Genomic DNA, 16,707 nt, shown 5'->3' with positions numbered 1-16,707 from the left:
TCCTGGCCCCACAACTTACTAGCTGTGTGATCTTGGGCAAGTGCAAAATCTTAATCTTCACTTTTGTCACCTATGGAATGGGTGTAATGATAAACCCTACCTCTCCGGGCCCTTGGGGGTTATTATATATGTTATTTAATTATGATTTTTATCTATACAGCTTTCTTAACAGCATATAGTAGGTGCCTTATAAATGCCATTATAATTATTGCCATTATTATTATATGATGTCTTGGACAGTTCTTTTCTTTAGTGGTTTTACTTTCTTGCTTGAGGGAACTTGAATGTTTTTTCTTTAAAAAAAAAGCCTTTAGCTCGTCTTATTTTGACTCCTGTTTTCTCTCTACAGTCTTTAGTTTCTCATTTGAAGATTCTTCTGTCACATATTTTTTTTTCTTTTTTAGTCACCCACTCCTTACATTTTAATAGTGGCGATGTTTTCCCAATAGCCATGGATGTGGGGTCACTGACGCCAGGCTAGGTTATGCTATGCTGAATACTTTATTTATATATTTTATGTAAACATAATTTGCTTTGTAGGCACAATGTAACAAAAGCTCTAAAGCCACAAATACATTAGACAATGTTTCAGTTCACTCCAACCAAGTTTAGATGACAGAGAAGCCTTCACAGTTCCTTTAAGGCAAACTGAGACTTTCTTTACATTTCCTTCAGAAAACCAATCACGTGACAGGAAGAAGGTGCTTAAAAAACGAGGGTGCATTAAAGGGTTAATTTTGGTATTTATCCTGTTCTTCAGGGCACAACCTGACCTTGATAGTGAGACTCTAGTTTTCCCTTCTCACTCTGTATTCCGAGGAGGCAAAAGGGTTTCTTCTTTAACCAACGGCCATAATTTGACTGTATTAATCTTGCTAGTTGAAAAACAGATTTGGGGAAGCATGATTTTTTTTTTTTTTAAATGCCTCTCCTCTGGACAGAACAAAGGCCGGTGGTGGGATTCTGCGAAGAGAGTTCTCGTCCCCCTCGCAGAGGACAGCCCTGATGTGGCCGGTGGCTCTTTGTTACCCCAGCCCTAAAAAATGCCATTTCTGTCCAGCTCACCAGGAATGTCACTTGGGTGGTTCTCCTTAAAACCTCATTGTCAGCTTGGTTATGGGAGAAACATGACCAATAATACAGCATTTTGCGAAAGTTTTGGGGGTGGGGAGATAAACCTCCACATTATCTTTCTACATGGCCCAGAAATGAAACACCGGTGAGTCTTGGGGTATGAACAGAAGATGTCAGCGTCTTCTGAGATACCGTCACCTCCCTGCTCATCAGATGGCGGCACCCTTTTTCGCCTTCATATTTTACAAGTACATTCACAACGAGGAGAAACTCCCTTCAGAAAAATATTTGGCATAAATAAGTCATCATCACAAGCTTGGGGTAGGAAAAAAAAAGAATGTGATTAATGAGGTGACATTTGTTACAAAAGGACTTTGGAAATGAAAAGGTAGTTGCTGGAATGCATTCATTCCCATCATTTGGGGAAAGAGTTGGGTCGACCCTAAGGCTCACTGGTGGAGAGGTGGGGCAAGGTGGGAGCCCTCCAAGGTCTTCCAGAAAGCAAAGTGACTGGGGGGGGGTTGCTAATCTTGTGGGCTCCATGTGTCTCCAGCTTGGTTTGTGAATGAAGGAGTCACCCTTTGAGCCAGGAGTAGGAGCAGTGAATGAGGAGCCCCCTTGTGGAGACACTGAGACTTCCTCATCCGTCAAGGGAAAGGTTCGCCTCAAGGCATGTCAAGTATGGTGGGGCTGGGTGTGGGGTTTCCTAGGAGTTTAGGAGCTGGAAAATCGGACAAGGGTGTGCAATCAAGTAGTTTGGTCCCCGATTACCAAAAAGCAGGGGCCCTACAAAGAGTCTGCACCGTAATTTTATATTTCAGAGGAGAGGAACTGCACTTTTGGGATCAGATAACTGAACGTCAACCGTCTGTATCGCTAGAGTTTGTTACATGTCGGAACATGCTTTGGCAAGAAAAGAGACACTCACTGATTTTCTTTTTCCCCAAATACGGTCTACAAGGGAGGTCTTCCCCGGGGGAATCCTTGGTAAAGGTAGCTGCTCACTACCAGGAAATGGAAATAGCAAAATCGGTAATGCCCGTGGCAGGTGTGCAAATGTAGGCAAATCTCGGTAATGACCTCTGAAACAGTCCCACACGTGGTGAGTTTTCTTACAATGGAAATAAAATGTACATGGTGGGGGAGGGGAGGATTTTGCTCATGAGACATGGTTTCAGAGGAGAAGTCTCTGTGGCTGGTCCTCAAACTCATGCTGTTGACCCATCCTCTATCCTGAAAACTCCACGTCTGTTTTCCTGTGTTGATGGTTAAGAACCAGTGAAGGGATCAAGCATCAGAGGCTGAGAGGAGAGTGGTTCAACCTCTGGACCATTAAACAACTCAATGCATGTAAGGAAGTTGCCTCTTAAACGGGGAGAGGGAAAGGACTGTTTGGAGAGATCCTAAATGTGTGGGCTCATGAAAACACCTCCCGGCCTACCCTCTTTCTGCCAGCCACATTGGCAAGCGCTCTTGTCAGAATCATGGGTGGCTGGAGGCAAAAAGTGTCACTGGCCTGAAGCTTCCCAGGATCTGGACACTGCTCTTAAGATAACACCCTTCAGTCGAAACTTGTCTTTGCCCACGTCTGGTCTTGTAGGCACTGGGCCTGAGGGCTTGTATTAATTTGCAAGGCTGTTCTAAGAACTGTCAAGAAGGACCCAAAGATGGATGGTTGTGAAGGAGGGAAGAGGGGAGAGAGTAATACACAGGTGGGGGAGGGACTTAATACTGCGTGGGATGGGATTGGCACTTAATTTCAAAAACAACAGTGATCAACAGCTTTTTAGCTCAGCTGACTGCAGACAAACACAACACACAGTGGGCTACAGTATTTGTTCACTGGGGCACAGAAGGACTTTCTCCACCGGCTCCTCTTGTTCCAAATCATCCTCCGTGTTCTCCTGCCAGGGTCCTGGGTTACTGGATGAAGGGCATCCGCTCCTTGTTCTCGCTGTCGCCCTCGTGGTCCTCCTCCTCTTCCCCCGCCTCGCTGGTCTCTGTGCTGTCGTTGGCCATCTGCAATTCAACACAGGGCGTTTTAGAAGGTCTGCGATGTCTCCTCCCTTCCTGGAGCATCTGAGGAAGCCCCTTGGGAAGGCCTCCTTCGAGGGCTAAGAGTTAGGGTTGTTTCCTTCCCCAGGAGGGCAGTGTGGTGCCAGCTGTTTTAGGGTGGGGCCCCTGACGTAAGGATCTGAGTGCAAGGATTGGGAATTTGGGAGATGATTCCAAGGAAGCGCTGGTAGGGAGGAAGGAGACGAGACAGAAAAGGCAAGGGAACTGGTATGGAATGTGTTAATAAGTAGGCTCCTGATGTGGGCAACTGGGGCTCAGTCCTCTTGGGGACCACTGGGAGACAGTGAGGGGCATGCCCCTCACAGGTGTCCCGCATATGCGGGGGGAGGGGGGGGAGGAAGCCAAGGAATGGCCAAGGTGGGTATCTCCCTGGCCTCTCTGGCCAGTTCTGTATGTGCTGGCCACACATGCTTCTGGGGCTGGAGGCTCTCAGTCAGAGGGGCCAGGTGCTGGGGGACGCCCTTAGGCACTGAGAGCGTCCACTGCACGGACTGGCCGGGGTTGAAATCCTGGTGCTGTCACTCCCTAAGAAGCCAGAACAACCATACTAACAAATGTGCATTCGTGTCCTTTATTGTCTACACAGAATGCCGTGTCCACAAATGTGGACTTTGGTTCTAGCTAGCTAGCCATCATCACCAGTCCCTGGTATGGTTTTTATCCCTCTCTGAGCCTCCCTTTTGTGGATGGTTACAACGGGAATAAACCCACCTGCCTTACAAGGCTATCATGAGGACCAAGTGAAACAAAGTAACATGATGTATTTGAAGCGTCCAGCAACGGGCCGAGTGCATGATGGATGCTCAAGACATCCTAGTCCTGTCCATCAGCAGCCCCCTTAGCGAACTGGGCCTCAGATTTCCACTCCTAAGCCCCAGTCGACGTCATTTGCCCTGAAGCCTAGATCTCCTAAACCTGAGTCTTTGCCTATGCCCACCACTCATTCTTTCAAACAGGAATTGGGCCCACGGTCCTCGGGCCTCCCCGCGTTGCCTGTCCTGGAGCTGGATTTGCCCTCTTGGCCGCAGGCAGTGTCTTCTTCCTGCAATGCCAGCCCGCCACTCCCTCCCCTAACTGGTGCCTACTTTGCTTTCAGCGCTCAGCCTGCTTCCTCAAGGAAGCCTTCCCAGACTACCCTAACTGGAACGGTCCCCCCTCCATGACCAGCTCTTCTTTGTAGCACAGATCAGCAGTGTCCCATCTGGACGGATGGCCTCTTGACTGCCGTCCACCTGCCCCGCCACGGGAAGCGCAGACACCGTGGAAGATGACCAGGTCTCCTCTTGTCTTCCTGTGTTATCCTTTGCAACTAGCACAGTGCCTGGCACGCAGGAGCGTAGAGTACGAACTCTGAGAATAGCGAGTGAATAATCGTGAGAGCTCTGGGGGCGCCTGGGTGGCTCCGTCAGTTAAGCATCCAGCTTCATCTACGGTCATGATCTCGCTGTTCGTGAGTTCGAGCCCCGTGTCGGGCTCTGTCTCTCTCTCTCTCTCAAAAACAAACAAACATCAACAAAAATAATCACGAGAGCTCTGCCTTCTTAGTATGTACCCCAAATTCACCAGTGTGCCAGGGGACTCAGGCACATTACCCCTTTCCATCTTCTCAAAAAGAAGCAGCAGAAACAGTAACTACTGCCCCCTGTGCAAGGTAGGCAGGCTCTGTTTTCCCGCAGCGCACAGGGACACCCAGAGGTGACGTGCCCGGGGCAGTGGCAGGGCGGCAGAGGTCGGCAGGCTTCAGAGAAGGCTGCCACTGTTCTCAGGGGCGCCGGTCAGGCCGGGGCCAGAGCTGCGCCCCGACGCCGTAGGGTCCGGAGGAAGCAGCCCGGTCTCTGCTGTGACCCTGGGACCCGTCCTCAGGTGAGCTCAGCTCCGCCCTGGCTCAGCCTCATTGAGGGAAGGCCCTGAATGAGGCCCTGAAGTCTCCTGAGGGCAGGAGAGCCTTCACTCTTGGCAGGCACTTCGTAGGCACTCCTGCAAAGGCACTTCCAGAGCGCTGCCCGAGCCCCTCGTAGCCCCGATAGTTCCTGGAGGAGGGGGAGTACCGTGCAGTGTACTCAGCGAGGCAGATTCAGGGCCCTCGGCTTGGCCTGAGCTCTGAAAGTGGCCCTTCTAATAGAAGAAGGCCCCTCTGTAGGCCCCTCACTGCCCCCACCCCCAACAGCTGCCCAGTGGGAAATGATGCGTTCCCGAGGGGCCTTGACCCCGTGCCATTTCCTTTCGTTAGGCGCTTGCCGTAGAAAAGATTGCGCCGGACCCGTCTTGGCTCTCACGATGCCCTCTGTTTAGCCTGACTACACGCTCCTCCTCCTTCAGGTCTCGTCTCTATCCAGGCAGGCCGTGGCCTTCTCCCCACAGAGGCCTTCCAAACACCACAGATCTGAGTCGGCCACTCACCACATCTCTTTGTTTCTTTCGGTCCTAAGGTAGAAGCCCTCCTGGGATTCAGGAACCAGCACCATGGCAGGTCCTGAGGTCTCACCCTCAAAGTTGGGCTTTTCAGCCCAACTGGTGAGAATCCCCTGTGGTCAAACAGGCCTTCCTGTTTTACCCAAGGGCCCAGCGGGACCTCCTGTGTAACAGTCACAGGCAGGAAGCTGATGTCAACTATCTTGCTTAAAACAAACTGTCCAGGATGGCTCTAGATCCCCTCAACTGATGGGGTAAAACAGACCTGGTCATGTGTCTTAAGAACAACAGAAGTGCACAGAAGACCCGAGAGCCCAGCCCTCGCCTCCTCCCTAGCCTCAACCCCTCATCTGCCTTCAGATACTTGCTGTCACACCCCTAGAACTTCATAAGCACTTAACACACGATGTCCCTATACTTATTGGTCATTTGCACTTTGTGAAATGCCCTCTCATGAAATCACCCTTCATTGAGTGAAATGACCATCCTTCCCGAACTACATTATGGTTACAAAAGCCAAGGTACACTTAAAAAAAAAAAAAATACACACTAAAACATGCAAAGATTTTAGTTCTTTTTTCTTTTATAAATGCCCGATGCAGGTTCAAGACGCAACGGGTGAGAAAGCTAAGAAACAAAAAACCCCAAGTATTTTCGCTGTTAATCCTTTCCCAGAACTTAGTATGCATGGGACAATGCCTTATGTGTATCACTCTAATTGACTTGTGAGAACTTCGTTTGCAGACAGGGCTACTGAAGATAGACAGGCGGGATAATCGCCCAGGGTCACACACACGAGAGGACAGCCAGGCTCTGAATCCACGCAGTCTGATGGTGCTCTGTGTGTCGTCGGCACACTACATCGCCCCCTCCCACCACCGGTGGCCCCAGCAAGCAGGTTGGGGAGTGACTTTGACACGCTTCACTCCTGGAGGGATCCCTGGGCGTAAGGGTACCCTCAGGAGGCATCTCGGAGGCAGGTGGCATCCTTCTGTTGAGAATGTGCGTGACTCTATTAGATTTTACCAGGAATTCCTCTCACCTGTGGCAACCAAGAGGCAGCACCTGTGATAGGCAGGTTATCCCTATCTTTCCCGACTGTCCTTAGATTGCTCTTGAAATGCTCGCACTGAAGCATTTCCTTTCTTTCTCAGCACGCATCCCAGCGGTGTGACTAATTGCCCATTTGCATGGTTGTTTGATTACACAGGTCTCCTCCTCGAGCCAGAGAGCCGCCTGTATTTCCCTCTCCCCCACCTGTGCCTGCGTCTGATAGACCCTGCCGTGCTGAACTGAACGGATCCCTCTGCGTTTGACTCACCAGTGGAGTCGGGGTCTTGTCTACATCCAGAATTAACTTGCCGATGTTTCCTCGGTCGTGGATCCGCTGCATGGCCTCCTTCACCTGAGCCAGGAGAAAAACGGAAGCGCTGATTGGGTGAGAAGTTGCCCAGGTGGAAAAGCCAAACCAGCCGCCGCCCACGTGGGGGCGCTGTGGTTCAAGGTTAGCAGCCAAGCCAGAGATGCTTTGGGACCCTGGGTGGAAATAAATTCTGATTGTGTCGCTCAGGAACTCTGAGCTTGTGCAAGCAACTTGGTCCTCTGGGTCTAAGAAATGAAAGTGATAGTCCTTGTAATAAGACGACGAAATTTTCTTTAAAAGGTGGGGGGGGGGGGGGGGGGTTGGTGGGGAGGAGGGTACCGTGAGGTTCCAAGAAAGACATCAGAGTAAATTCTGACCGGTAAAATTATTTTTCTCAGAGTCACTTGTGCCCTGCTTACCAAAGTGTTCTATAACTCTCATTCGTAGTTTAACTAAAATGATCCATTGCCCAAGCTAAACTATATTCAGGAAAATTCCCTTAGGTTACTCCTGGTTATTGCGTGGAAATTTTGTTTCTACGTAAGTAGAGTTTTCTCCAGAACTAGTATTCTGCCCGGAGAAGAGGACCTAGTTTTCCTTTCAAATGATTCGGGCTTACTTAAAAAGCAAGCGTGTGCCCTGATCTGATTTATGCTTTGAGCATTTCACTCTCTGACTGTGCGGAAAATGGGCTGTAGGGGGCGCTGGTGAGGATTAAATGAGATAAGCAAAGGGCAACCATGCCCAGTGCTTGGCATGAATAGGCCCTCCACATTTCTTAGTGAAATCTAAATGGAAAGACAACATCTCTTGATTTTAAAAAAAAATTACAAGAGATCTGGCCTAAATGTTTTTTCTTGAAGTATCAGATTTTTATATATTTTTGTTCACTCATTCAAGTCCACAAGTATTCATGAAATGTCCTTACAGGCTACATGCCATAGTTTGTTTGTTTGTTAGTTTTTGTTTTTGTTTTTAGTTTAAAGTAAGCTGAGATGTCTGTCTTTGAGGAAACCTGTCTTCCCATTTGGATAAAAACTTGAACCATTAAAATGTGCATACTCTAATTGCTTTTCTGGGACTTAGCCTAAAGACATAATTCAAATTGTAGGGGAAAAAACTTACCACACAAAAGATACTCAATCACAGCATTGCTTTTAACGGTAAAACACTTGCAGCCACTTCTGTATCACAGAGTAAAGGAATGGTTAAGTAAACCCCGACTCTTAGATTTATCTACAGAATGGAAATACTATGTTGCTATTAAGCTGCTAATTACAAGGAAAGTACAGCGGGGTCAAATGCCTTTGTAATGGTGCTAAATGAGAAAATCGAGACGAATATTTTTATTTACATCCCCATAAAAGCGTGGACATCCTAAAATAATCAGAAAGGGGTTCAGACACATGATAAAACATTAGGAGAAATGAGTGCCTTTTAACTCCAAACATTGTTATTTGGCAATATGTTATCAAAGCAGTATGTAATGTAAGTTAAATGCATATTTAAACGTAGTCTTTGGAAAACCTAGTATCGGTTAGAATCAGCCCTTTTATAGACTGGTAGTGTCATATGATTAAATTTCCTGACCCTGATACACATGCCAGCAGATTTCTTTTATTTCTGTGGTGAACACTGCTTTTCAAAATGCTGTCATGTCTGGTCATCACGACTATATACCGAGAATGTTTAAATACCGTGGCAGACAGCCTCCAGAATGGTTCCCAACCTTCCTTTCCCCCTGACACACACCCTTTCTCCCTCGAATGTGGGCCAAACCTGCTGACTTGCTTCTGACTGTTGGAAAACAGCAAAAGTGATGGGATGTCACCTCCAAGATTAGGTTATAAAAGACTGATTTCTGTCTTGTCGTCTCTTCCTCTGACTCTTCGTGCCTTCTTGCTCTGGTGACACAAGCTGCCCTGTTGTAAGCTGCCCTAGGGAGAGGCTCACACGGCAGGGAACTGAGGCAGACCTCCCACCCACAACCGCTGACGAACTGATACCCTCGGTCCAAAAGCCCACGGGGAACTAGCTCCTGTCAACAACCAATGAGAGAGCTCAGAAGCAGACTCTTCCGGAGTTAAGCCTAGAAATGAGAACGCAGCCCTGGCTGACACCTTGGGAGACCCTGAGCCCAAGGACCTAGCTAAACCCTGCCCAGGTTCCTCACCCACGTAAAGTGAGATCACAAATATTGTTTTAAGCCAATAAGTTCTGGGGACATTTTGTTATGCAGCAATAGATAACTAACATTCTTTCCTTTCATACATAGTTCTTGTAAGATATATGTCATACCCATTTTACAGCTAAGTACCTTGATGCTCAACGATCAAAGCAATCTGTCCAAAGACTATGTGGCTATCAGTGACAGAACTGTGGTTCAAACTCAGGTTTGTCAGACTTCAAAACTGATGCTTCCTCCCCCTGCGCCCCGCCCCCGTTCCACCCAGACTATGTTGTTTCATTTGATTCTCAAAGGCAGAGGAAGGTGGTAGGTAACATCTCACATAATGATTTCCCAGAATTCAGTTGTTTATTACCCTGACAAGCCATTAAGCACCTGGAAACTCCTTGGAGATTCGGAAGAATTTTTGTGCCATTTCTCCAGTAAGATAGAGCCCAGGGACACTGAAAAGCTGTTTTCTTTCCAGTTAAAGCTTATTGTGATACTAGAAAAAAGCCCCCTGAAGGGCTGGCTCTAATCTGCATATTTTTTTGGACAATTTCCTTCTGAAATGAACTGACTCCTTGAAGTTCCTTTTGAAGGGGATAGAGAAAGGGTTGGGAATGTTTCTGAGACATAACTGAACTAGTCTGATCCCCAGTCATGCTGTTTGAGTTTAACATCCTCTTAGGCTGCTCTTGGAGATGTGAAAGAGCCCTTTTGATGACAGCGTAGAAGGAAAGAAATGGCCATTTTCTGATCAATTTTTTATCAGGTGAGGCACTTTACACACGTTGCTTCCTTTTATCTGCATACCACAGGTTCACAGATGAGAAACCTAAAGGTGAAAAATCTAAGGAATCTGTCCCCGGTCCCCAACTGAAAGGAGTTCGAACCACTTGGGAACTGAGAGAGCAGTTACCCCTTTACAGGACTCTGGACAAAATCCAGGACAGGGCTCTGCTGTCTGCACCCCGAAACTGCCCTCACATAACTCCATCACGAGGTAAAGTCTGCAAAAAGAGACTTTGCTCCCCAAATACCAGTTCGTAAATTGAGGTACCTCGGTAGGTGACAGTGACCAAAAGATGGTGGTGACGACTTCCAGAGAGCTCCTTGTCTCTCTTGTGGCTACCATTTTTGTTTTTTGGTTTTTTCCTAAGGGACACTTCTGCTCCAGACCTTTTCCCAGCGCACTTGACGATGGGAAAATCCTAGTAGCCCCGCACTGCGTAATGCAGTAGCCACAAGTCACGTGTGGCACTGAGCACCTGAAAACTGGGGCCAGCACAGACTTCGATGTGCTCTGCGTGTAAGCCCCGTGGCCACCTTCAAAGCCAACGAGCGCAGATACACTCTCTCGTTACGAATTGTTGACATCAATCACGTGGTGAAATGTTAACGTGATAAATACTCTGGCTTCAATAAAACAGACTACTAAAGTTAACCTCCCCCCCTTTTTACTTCTCTGGATGTGGCTACTGCAAAACGGAAAACGTGGCTTGTGGCTCACATAGTCATCCTGCTGGACAACACTGGACTGACTTCTCAGGAACGGACGTCTCTTGTCCTTTCCTGTGTCACTGCTTCGTCTTACACCTCCCTCACTCCTGCCACCGGACGCTCATCTGGAGGTTACTGGGCTTCTCAGCTTTGTTCCTCTGTATACACGGGGTTCCTTGTATCCTGGAGTATCCTGGTCCTGGAGCTAACTTGGATTTGTTCTGGGGCTCTTGTTCTCGATGTGGACCCTTCTAGGAAGCTGCTACTCCCCCGCCCCCACTCTTGCATTTGGGGCCAAGTCTCCTTTGGGCTCCCTGGGCACCTCAGGCCAGCTATAACATCACCCTTACCGCCAGCTTGGAACTTGGCCCTTCTTCTCTCCAGTACGTTAGGCCAGCGCCGTGCAGTGGAGATACGCAGCGGGCTACAAATACACTAAAATTTCTCTAGTTACTCACATTAACAAATGTAAAAAGAAACTGGTAAAATCAATTTTAAGAATATATTTTCGGGGCGCCTGGGTGGCTCAGTCGGTTAAGCCTCCGACTTCAGCTCAGGTCACGATCTCACGGTCCGTGAGTTAGAGCCCCGCGTCGGGCTCTGGGCTGATGGCTCAGAGCCTGGAGCCTGCTTCTGATTCTGTGTCTCCCTCTCTCTCTCTGCCGCTCCCCTGTTCATGCTCTGTCTCTCTCTGTCCCAAAAATAAATAAACGTTAAAAAAATTAAAAAAAAAAAAGAATATATTTTCTTTGACCAAATCTATCCAAAATATTATCACTTCAGTATATGCTCCACATAATAAGGTCTTCATGAGATATTTTATGCTCCTTCCTCCTTTCGTACTCTACGTGTCTGGAATCCAGGGTGTATTTTGTTCTTACAGCGTGTTTCAATTCAGATGAGCCATGCTTCATGTGCCCAGTGGCTGCACATGGCTCATGTCTACCATATTGGGGAGTGCAGCTCTAGATGGTGGGACAGTGGCACCAACCTCAGGGACCCCAGTGCATGGGTGTATCGGGCATATGATAGCCTCCAGGATGAACGGATGGATGAATAGGCAAGTGGTATGTGGAGAGAGTGAGAGGTCATGCGGCTGAGCCACACGAGAGGTTTCTGTCTCACCTGACGCTCATCTCAGAGCCCTCGGCCCAGGCAGCTGCCTGTTGGGGGCCTGCTCGGTGCTGCCCGGGTGTCCCAGTGGAGTCTGTGTGTAATCAGGGCCGTGGCCTCTCACACCCAGTCTGAGAAGCCACCGCCAGCTGTGCGGCTGGCCAGATCTGGTCTTGGCAGCTGGAATTTCCCGGGCTCGGGATTCTGGGCATACTCAGGCTATCTCAGCCAGAGCTGGTCTCCCCTCCAGACAGTGGGAGGAAATTTGAGTCATATGATTAAAACACCTCAAGCTGCCGAGATCCTGAGCACAGAGGCTACCTGAGCTTTTCTGATACTTCTTTCCTGTCCCTGGGAGGCCACGTTGGTACCATCCCAAGTGGATGGTGGCAGGCGGCAGTGAGATCATCACTGAGTCCTACGCTCTGCTTTGCTGTCATTCCAGCGAGGTGCTTCACCTCTGCTCCTCACCTTCTTCATATGTTAAATGCTAATAGCTCTCTTCTATCCATTCATTGATGCAGTCAGTCACTCCTTCAACAGCGCCAAAGCCCTGTTCAGGAGCTGTGTATAAAGTAATGGAATGCTGGGGTGCCTAGGTGGCTCAGTCGGTTAAGCGTCCGACTTCGGCTCAGGTCATGATCTCACGGTCCGTGAGTTCGAGCCCCGTGTCAGGCTCTGTGCTGACAGCTCAGAGCCCGGAGCCTGTTTCCGATTTTGTGTCTCCCTTTTTCTCTCTCCTCCCTCCCCCACTCATGCTCTGTCTCTCTCTTCTCAAAAATAAATAAATGTTAAAAAAAAATTTTTTTTTAAGTAATGGATGAAATCAGTAGGCTGTCTCTGTCCTGAGGTACCCACGGTTTTGCTTATTAAATAGGCTAAACATAATGAAAAGAATCTCACAATTAAAAAACTGTGTTCTTAATTTGTTTATGTAGCCCCCATGGATCGCAACCCATCAGAGTTGACCCTGGGCCATTGTTGGTTCCTGCTCCAACAAAGTCTACTGGCATTCAAGATGGCGTTCAAGCATGGCCTACGGGGAAAATGTAATGGGTTCAGAACACGTTTGCAGAGGAGCAGTACTTACAGTCATTCTTACTTCTGTCTGCAATGGAACCAGGAGAGGTGGGGTTTCTGAAAGCCTGGGAAGACAACGGTGAGTAAACACCTACAAGATCCATGCCGTCATGAAGCTTATGGTCTAATGGGAGAGATGCAGACCATCAAAGAATGACTCGAACGAATGCAAGATTGACACTTACTAATTCTAAGATGGTGTTAAGAGAATGTGGATGGGGGTTTGATCTGTTTGGGAAGATTAGAGAGGGCTTCCTTGAACAAGTGGCAGTCGAGCTGGGGTTTAAAGGATGAGTACGAAGGAGCTAAGACAAGAAGGGAGAGGGGCCTTTCGCAGGAGAGGGGGCAGAATGTGAATGGAGAGACTGAAAAGGGGGCCAGTGGGTGCAAGGACAAAGAGCAAGAGTGAATGTGAGGCAACGTGCTGGTCAGGTTGGTTGGGGCCTTTGGTACTATATTGCAAAGAGTTTCCAAGGATGCAGGGGCCCACAGTGACCATACAAATCTAGAATATCTTTCCACCTCCAGTCACCTTCTGAGTAGTCAGTTTTTTCACACGTGAGTAATGAAAGTTAACAATGCTCAATCTTTGTTGGGATCTCATTTAATGTTTCATGATATTCAATTTCCTTTTGAATGGTGTGAAAGGCACAAAGTCATTAGGGTACAAATGACACCACTTAATAATCAAAGCATTTGGCCTGTGCTATGAATAACAATAAGCCTAGCCACCCAAAACAGGGGAAAAAATGAAGATGGGTTATTCCATGGATCACTGTGCCTATTAGGTGATAAATTAAAAGGTTTGAAAAGGAAGAAATGAGTAATACTATAATTAAGAAGCATATCTACCAATGTCATCTATGGAAGATTACTCACATTTACAACAGCCATCTTTGGAATGGCTTAAAATACAAAGGGGGTATTGAAAAGTAATACATTGCAAATAGACTTGGAATCTGGAATTTCTAGTTTTGTCAAATAACTCTAGGAGTCTAAGTGAGTGAGCCCTCAGATTTTGACCTAGATGCAAGAGTGACTGAAAAAGTAAAATGTTAAGGAACATAAATTGGCCCACTTGGGAAAAGAGAGAAAAGATTCAAACAGCCAACTGTTTTTTTGGACGAGTTGCACAGGTGTCTTTGCAATAATGCAGGTTGTGGACTACGGTGGAGAAAGGGAGGTGACAAGGGTGCAAAATTTAAGGAGGCACCCACTCTCAGGGTCAGGCAGGCGCTGGGTCAGCACCTGAGAGGAAGCCTCTCCTTAACTTTTAACCCTTGTCACATCTCTTGCCCCACCCTAGTTCTGGTCCTCAAGGATGGCCGTTATTTTTAAAGGAAGGGGAACACTAAGTAGCTTTTAGAAGTATCTGTTTGGCCACTGAACAGCCAATGGGGATGCTCCAAGAGGATTTTTCAAGGGGCCATTAGTAGGAACTCTGGCTTAAAAAAGGTAAAGAATATTCTGCGTAGGAGGAGGCAGGAAGGCAAAAAGCAAGACGGTAGAATCTAGATGGAGTGCCTGGTCCTTTTTCCTTCATGGATACTTGGATGACACTGACTCTTTTGACCATGGTCACGAGGGGTTCAAGTGAATTAAATATTGAACCAAAAGTTAGAATGTTCTGCAGAAACCTGCAGTCCATAATCAAGCCCAACTATATATTCTTACCTATTGTATTTTGAACTAAAGCAAGAGATGAAAAACAATCTAGTGAATTGCCTCCAATGTTTGTTTTATTTTATTTAACAATGTTTCCCAGGGCTGGATTTGGATGGTTGAATAGAAGTGAAGTGGACACTCAGTGGATGCTTATTCCAACATGAGAGTGAGGTTCTGGGGAGGAAGAGAAAAAAGTGCAGGAGATGGTTCCTATGCCATGAGAAACGTATCTGTTGTACAGTCTGTAAGAGAGACATTTGAAATGTGATGGGGCACAAAAAAGGAAGCAGCTGGGGAGGGGAAAAGGATGAAAACCAAGGAAGTGACTCTTTGAGATTTGAAGGTCAAGTAGAAGGCTGTCACTCAGCCAACAGAAGGACATATAACTAGTCTGAGGAAATATTGCGCACCTCAGAGAATGAGTCACTCATGGCCACAAGAACACGGAGGGTGATGACGAGTTATTGAAAGTGCTCGTGAGTTCCTTAAGCTCCTCAGGTCTGCTGGACAAGGGTAAAAAATAACCTGAGCTGCCACCGCTCGGGAAAATTCCACATGACGGTGGTAGAACTTGCAACATATAATTCTGACTGGCCTTTGCTTTGCATCTTTTAGCAAAATCCTCCAGCCGGGAGATTCCGTATTTCTGCTCAGAGGACTCTGGTTCCTTATTAAGGATGTAATTATCTTGCTTCCAGATAATATGGTTTTATTTGCTCACTGATTGATAACTACACTGTTCCATGGTGGCTGAGGGCTTTCAGCTGGAGCTACCAGACATGAGTTTGTGGGAAAAGGTTAGAACTATAAGGAGGCCAAAGAGACCCTTCAAAATCTTGGAAGTTCTCTGATGGGCAGCCATGTTTTTGAAAGAATGACAGCCAGACGTGCTGACCTTTAGAAAATTACCGTTTAGAAGGCAGAGGTGACGTTTCTTTAGGCTTGGAGAGAAAGGGCCCACTTGCAGGTGTGTGGGGGGCAACCTTAGAACCTAAGGGAATTGAGATGTGTTGATTATGCCATTGACATGGGTGTGGTTTAGTCAAGGGTGAGCTGCCGAGGGTGCCAAAGGAGACCGGCCACCAGAGACAGATATGTCTGGGACAAACAAGTTGTCTGGATAGTAAAATGGCCTAAAGTAAGGAGCGGAAATAAAAAAGGAGTTGTGTTGGTGTTTGAGGTGCTTACCAAGTGCTCATGTTGAAAGCTGGTTCTCACTGTGACTGAAGGGCGGTTTCTTGGGGCACCTGGGTGGCTCAGTCGGTTAAGCGTCCGACTCTTGGTTTCGGCTCAGGTCATGATCTTACAGTTTGTGAGTTCGAGCCCTGCGTCAGGCTCCATGCTGACAGCGCGGAGCCTGCTTGGGATTCTCTCTCTCACTCTCTCTCTGCCCGCCCCCCACCCGCTCTGTCTGTCTCTCTCTCAAAAATGAATAAACAGGGGCGCTTGGGTGGCGCAGTCGGTTAAGCATCCGACTTCAGCCAGGTCACGATCTCGCGGTCCGTGAGTTTGAGCCCCGCGTCAGGCTCTGGGCTGATGGCTTGGAGCCTGGAGCCTGTTTCCGATTCTGTGTCTCCCTCTCTCTCTGCCCCTCCCCCGTTCATGCTCTGTCTCTCTCTGTCCCAAAAATAAATAAAAAACGTTAAAAAAAAAAATTAAAAAAAAAAAAAATGAATAAACAAAAAAATTTTGAAGGGGAGTTTCTTGAGGATCTCCCCACTTAGAAATGAAGGAAAGGGCATGGCTAGAGGCTCTGGACCTGGCACCATATGGAGGAGAGTCACCGCTGTCTATACAATGTGCTGGGAGAAGGCAAGAGTCTCAAGGAAGGAGCTGTATCTAAAAATCAGGTAAATGTAAGGGACAAGGCAGAGGTGGTACCACCGTGGGGGGGAGGGGGGGTGTCACTCATTATCATCACAGCAGCTGACATGACAGACACTTAGCAGGTGCTGTCACTGGGCAAAGCATGACCTCACTTCATTGCATCAACCCTGCGAGGTAAGTGGGAGTTTGTCAGACTGTCAATCACGGGTACATAAAAATATTCTCCCCTCTCGGGGCACCTGGGTGGCTCAGTCGGTTAAGCGTCCGACTTCGGCTCAGGTCACGATCTCGCTGTCCGTGAGTTCGAGCCCCGTGTCGGGCTCTGGGCTGATGGCTCAGAGCCTGGAGCCTGCTTCCGATTCTGTGTCTCCCTCTCTCTTTGCCCCTCCCCCGTTCATGCTCTGTCTCTCTCTGTCTCAAAAATAAT

General features: G+C 47.8%; 1 protein-coding gene across 1 annotated transcript in view; it reads right to left on the bottom strand.

Annotated features, from left to right (window-relative positions):
* Window positions 1-482: 482 nt before the first annotated feature.
* The window catches only part of VAT1L (vesicle amine transport 1 like), a 147,011-nt gene continuing 130,786 nt past the window's right edge, over window positions 483-16,707 (bottom strand). Inside the window, exons 8-9 of the mRNA XM_060650087.3 lie at window positions 6,884-6,967; window positions 483-3,093 (exon numbers count right to left, since the gene is read on the bottom strand). Of these exons, the coding sequence (XP_060506070.1) occupies window positions 2,995-3,093; window positions 6,884-6,967 (183 nt within the window). The 3' untranslated portion in view covers window positions 483-2,994. The remainder of the gene's footprint in view (window positions 3,094-6,883; window positions 6,968-16,707) is intronic.

Source organism: Panthera onca, chromosome E2, assembly GCF_046562875.1.
Source record: "Panthera onca isolate mPanOnc1 chromosome E2, mPanOnc1 haplotype 2, whole genome shotgun sequence".
In the NCBI taxonomy this organism is placed as follows: Eukaryota; Metazoa; Chordata; class Mammalia; order Carnivora; family Felidae; genus Panthera; species Panthera onca.
The sequence above is the reverse complement of the archived record's forward strand: the minus strand, read 5'-3'. Positions and strand labels throughout refer to the sequence as shown.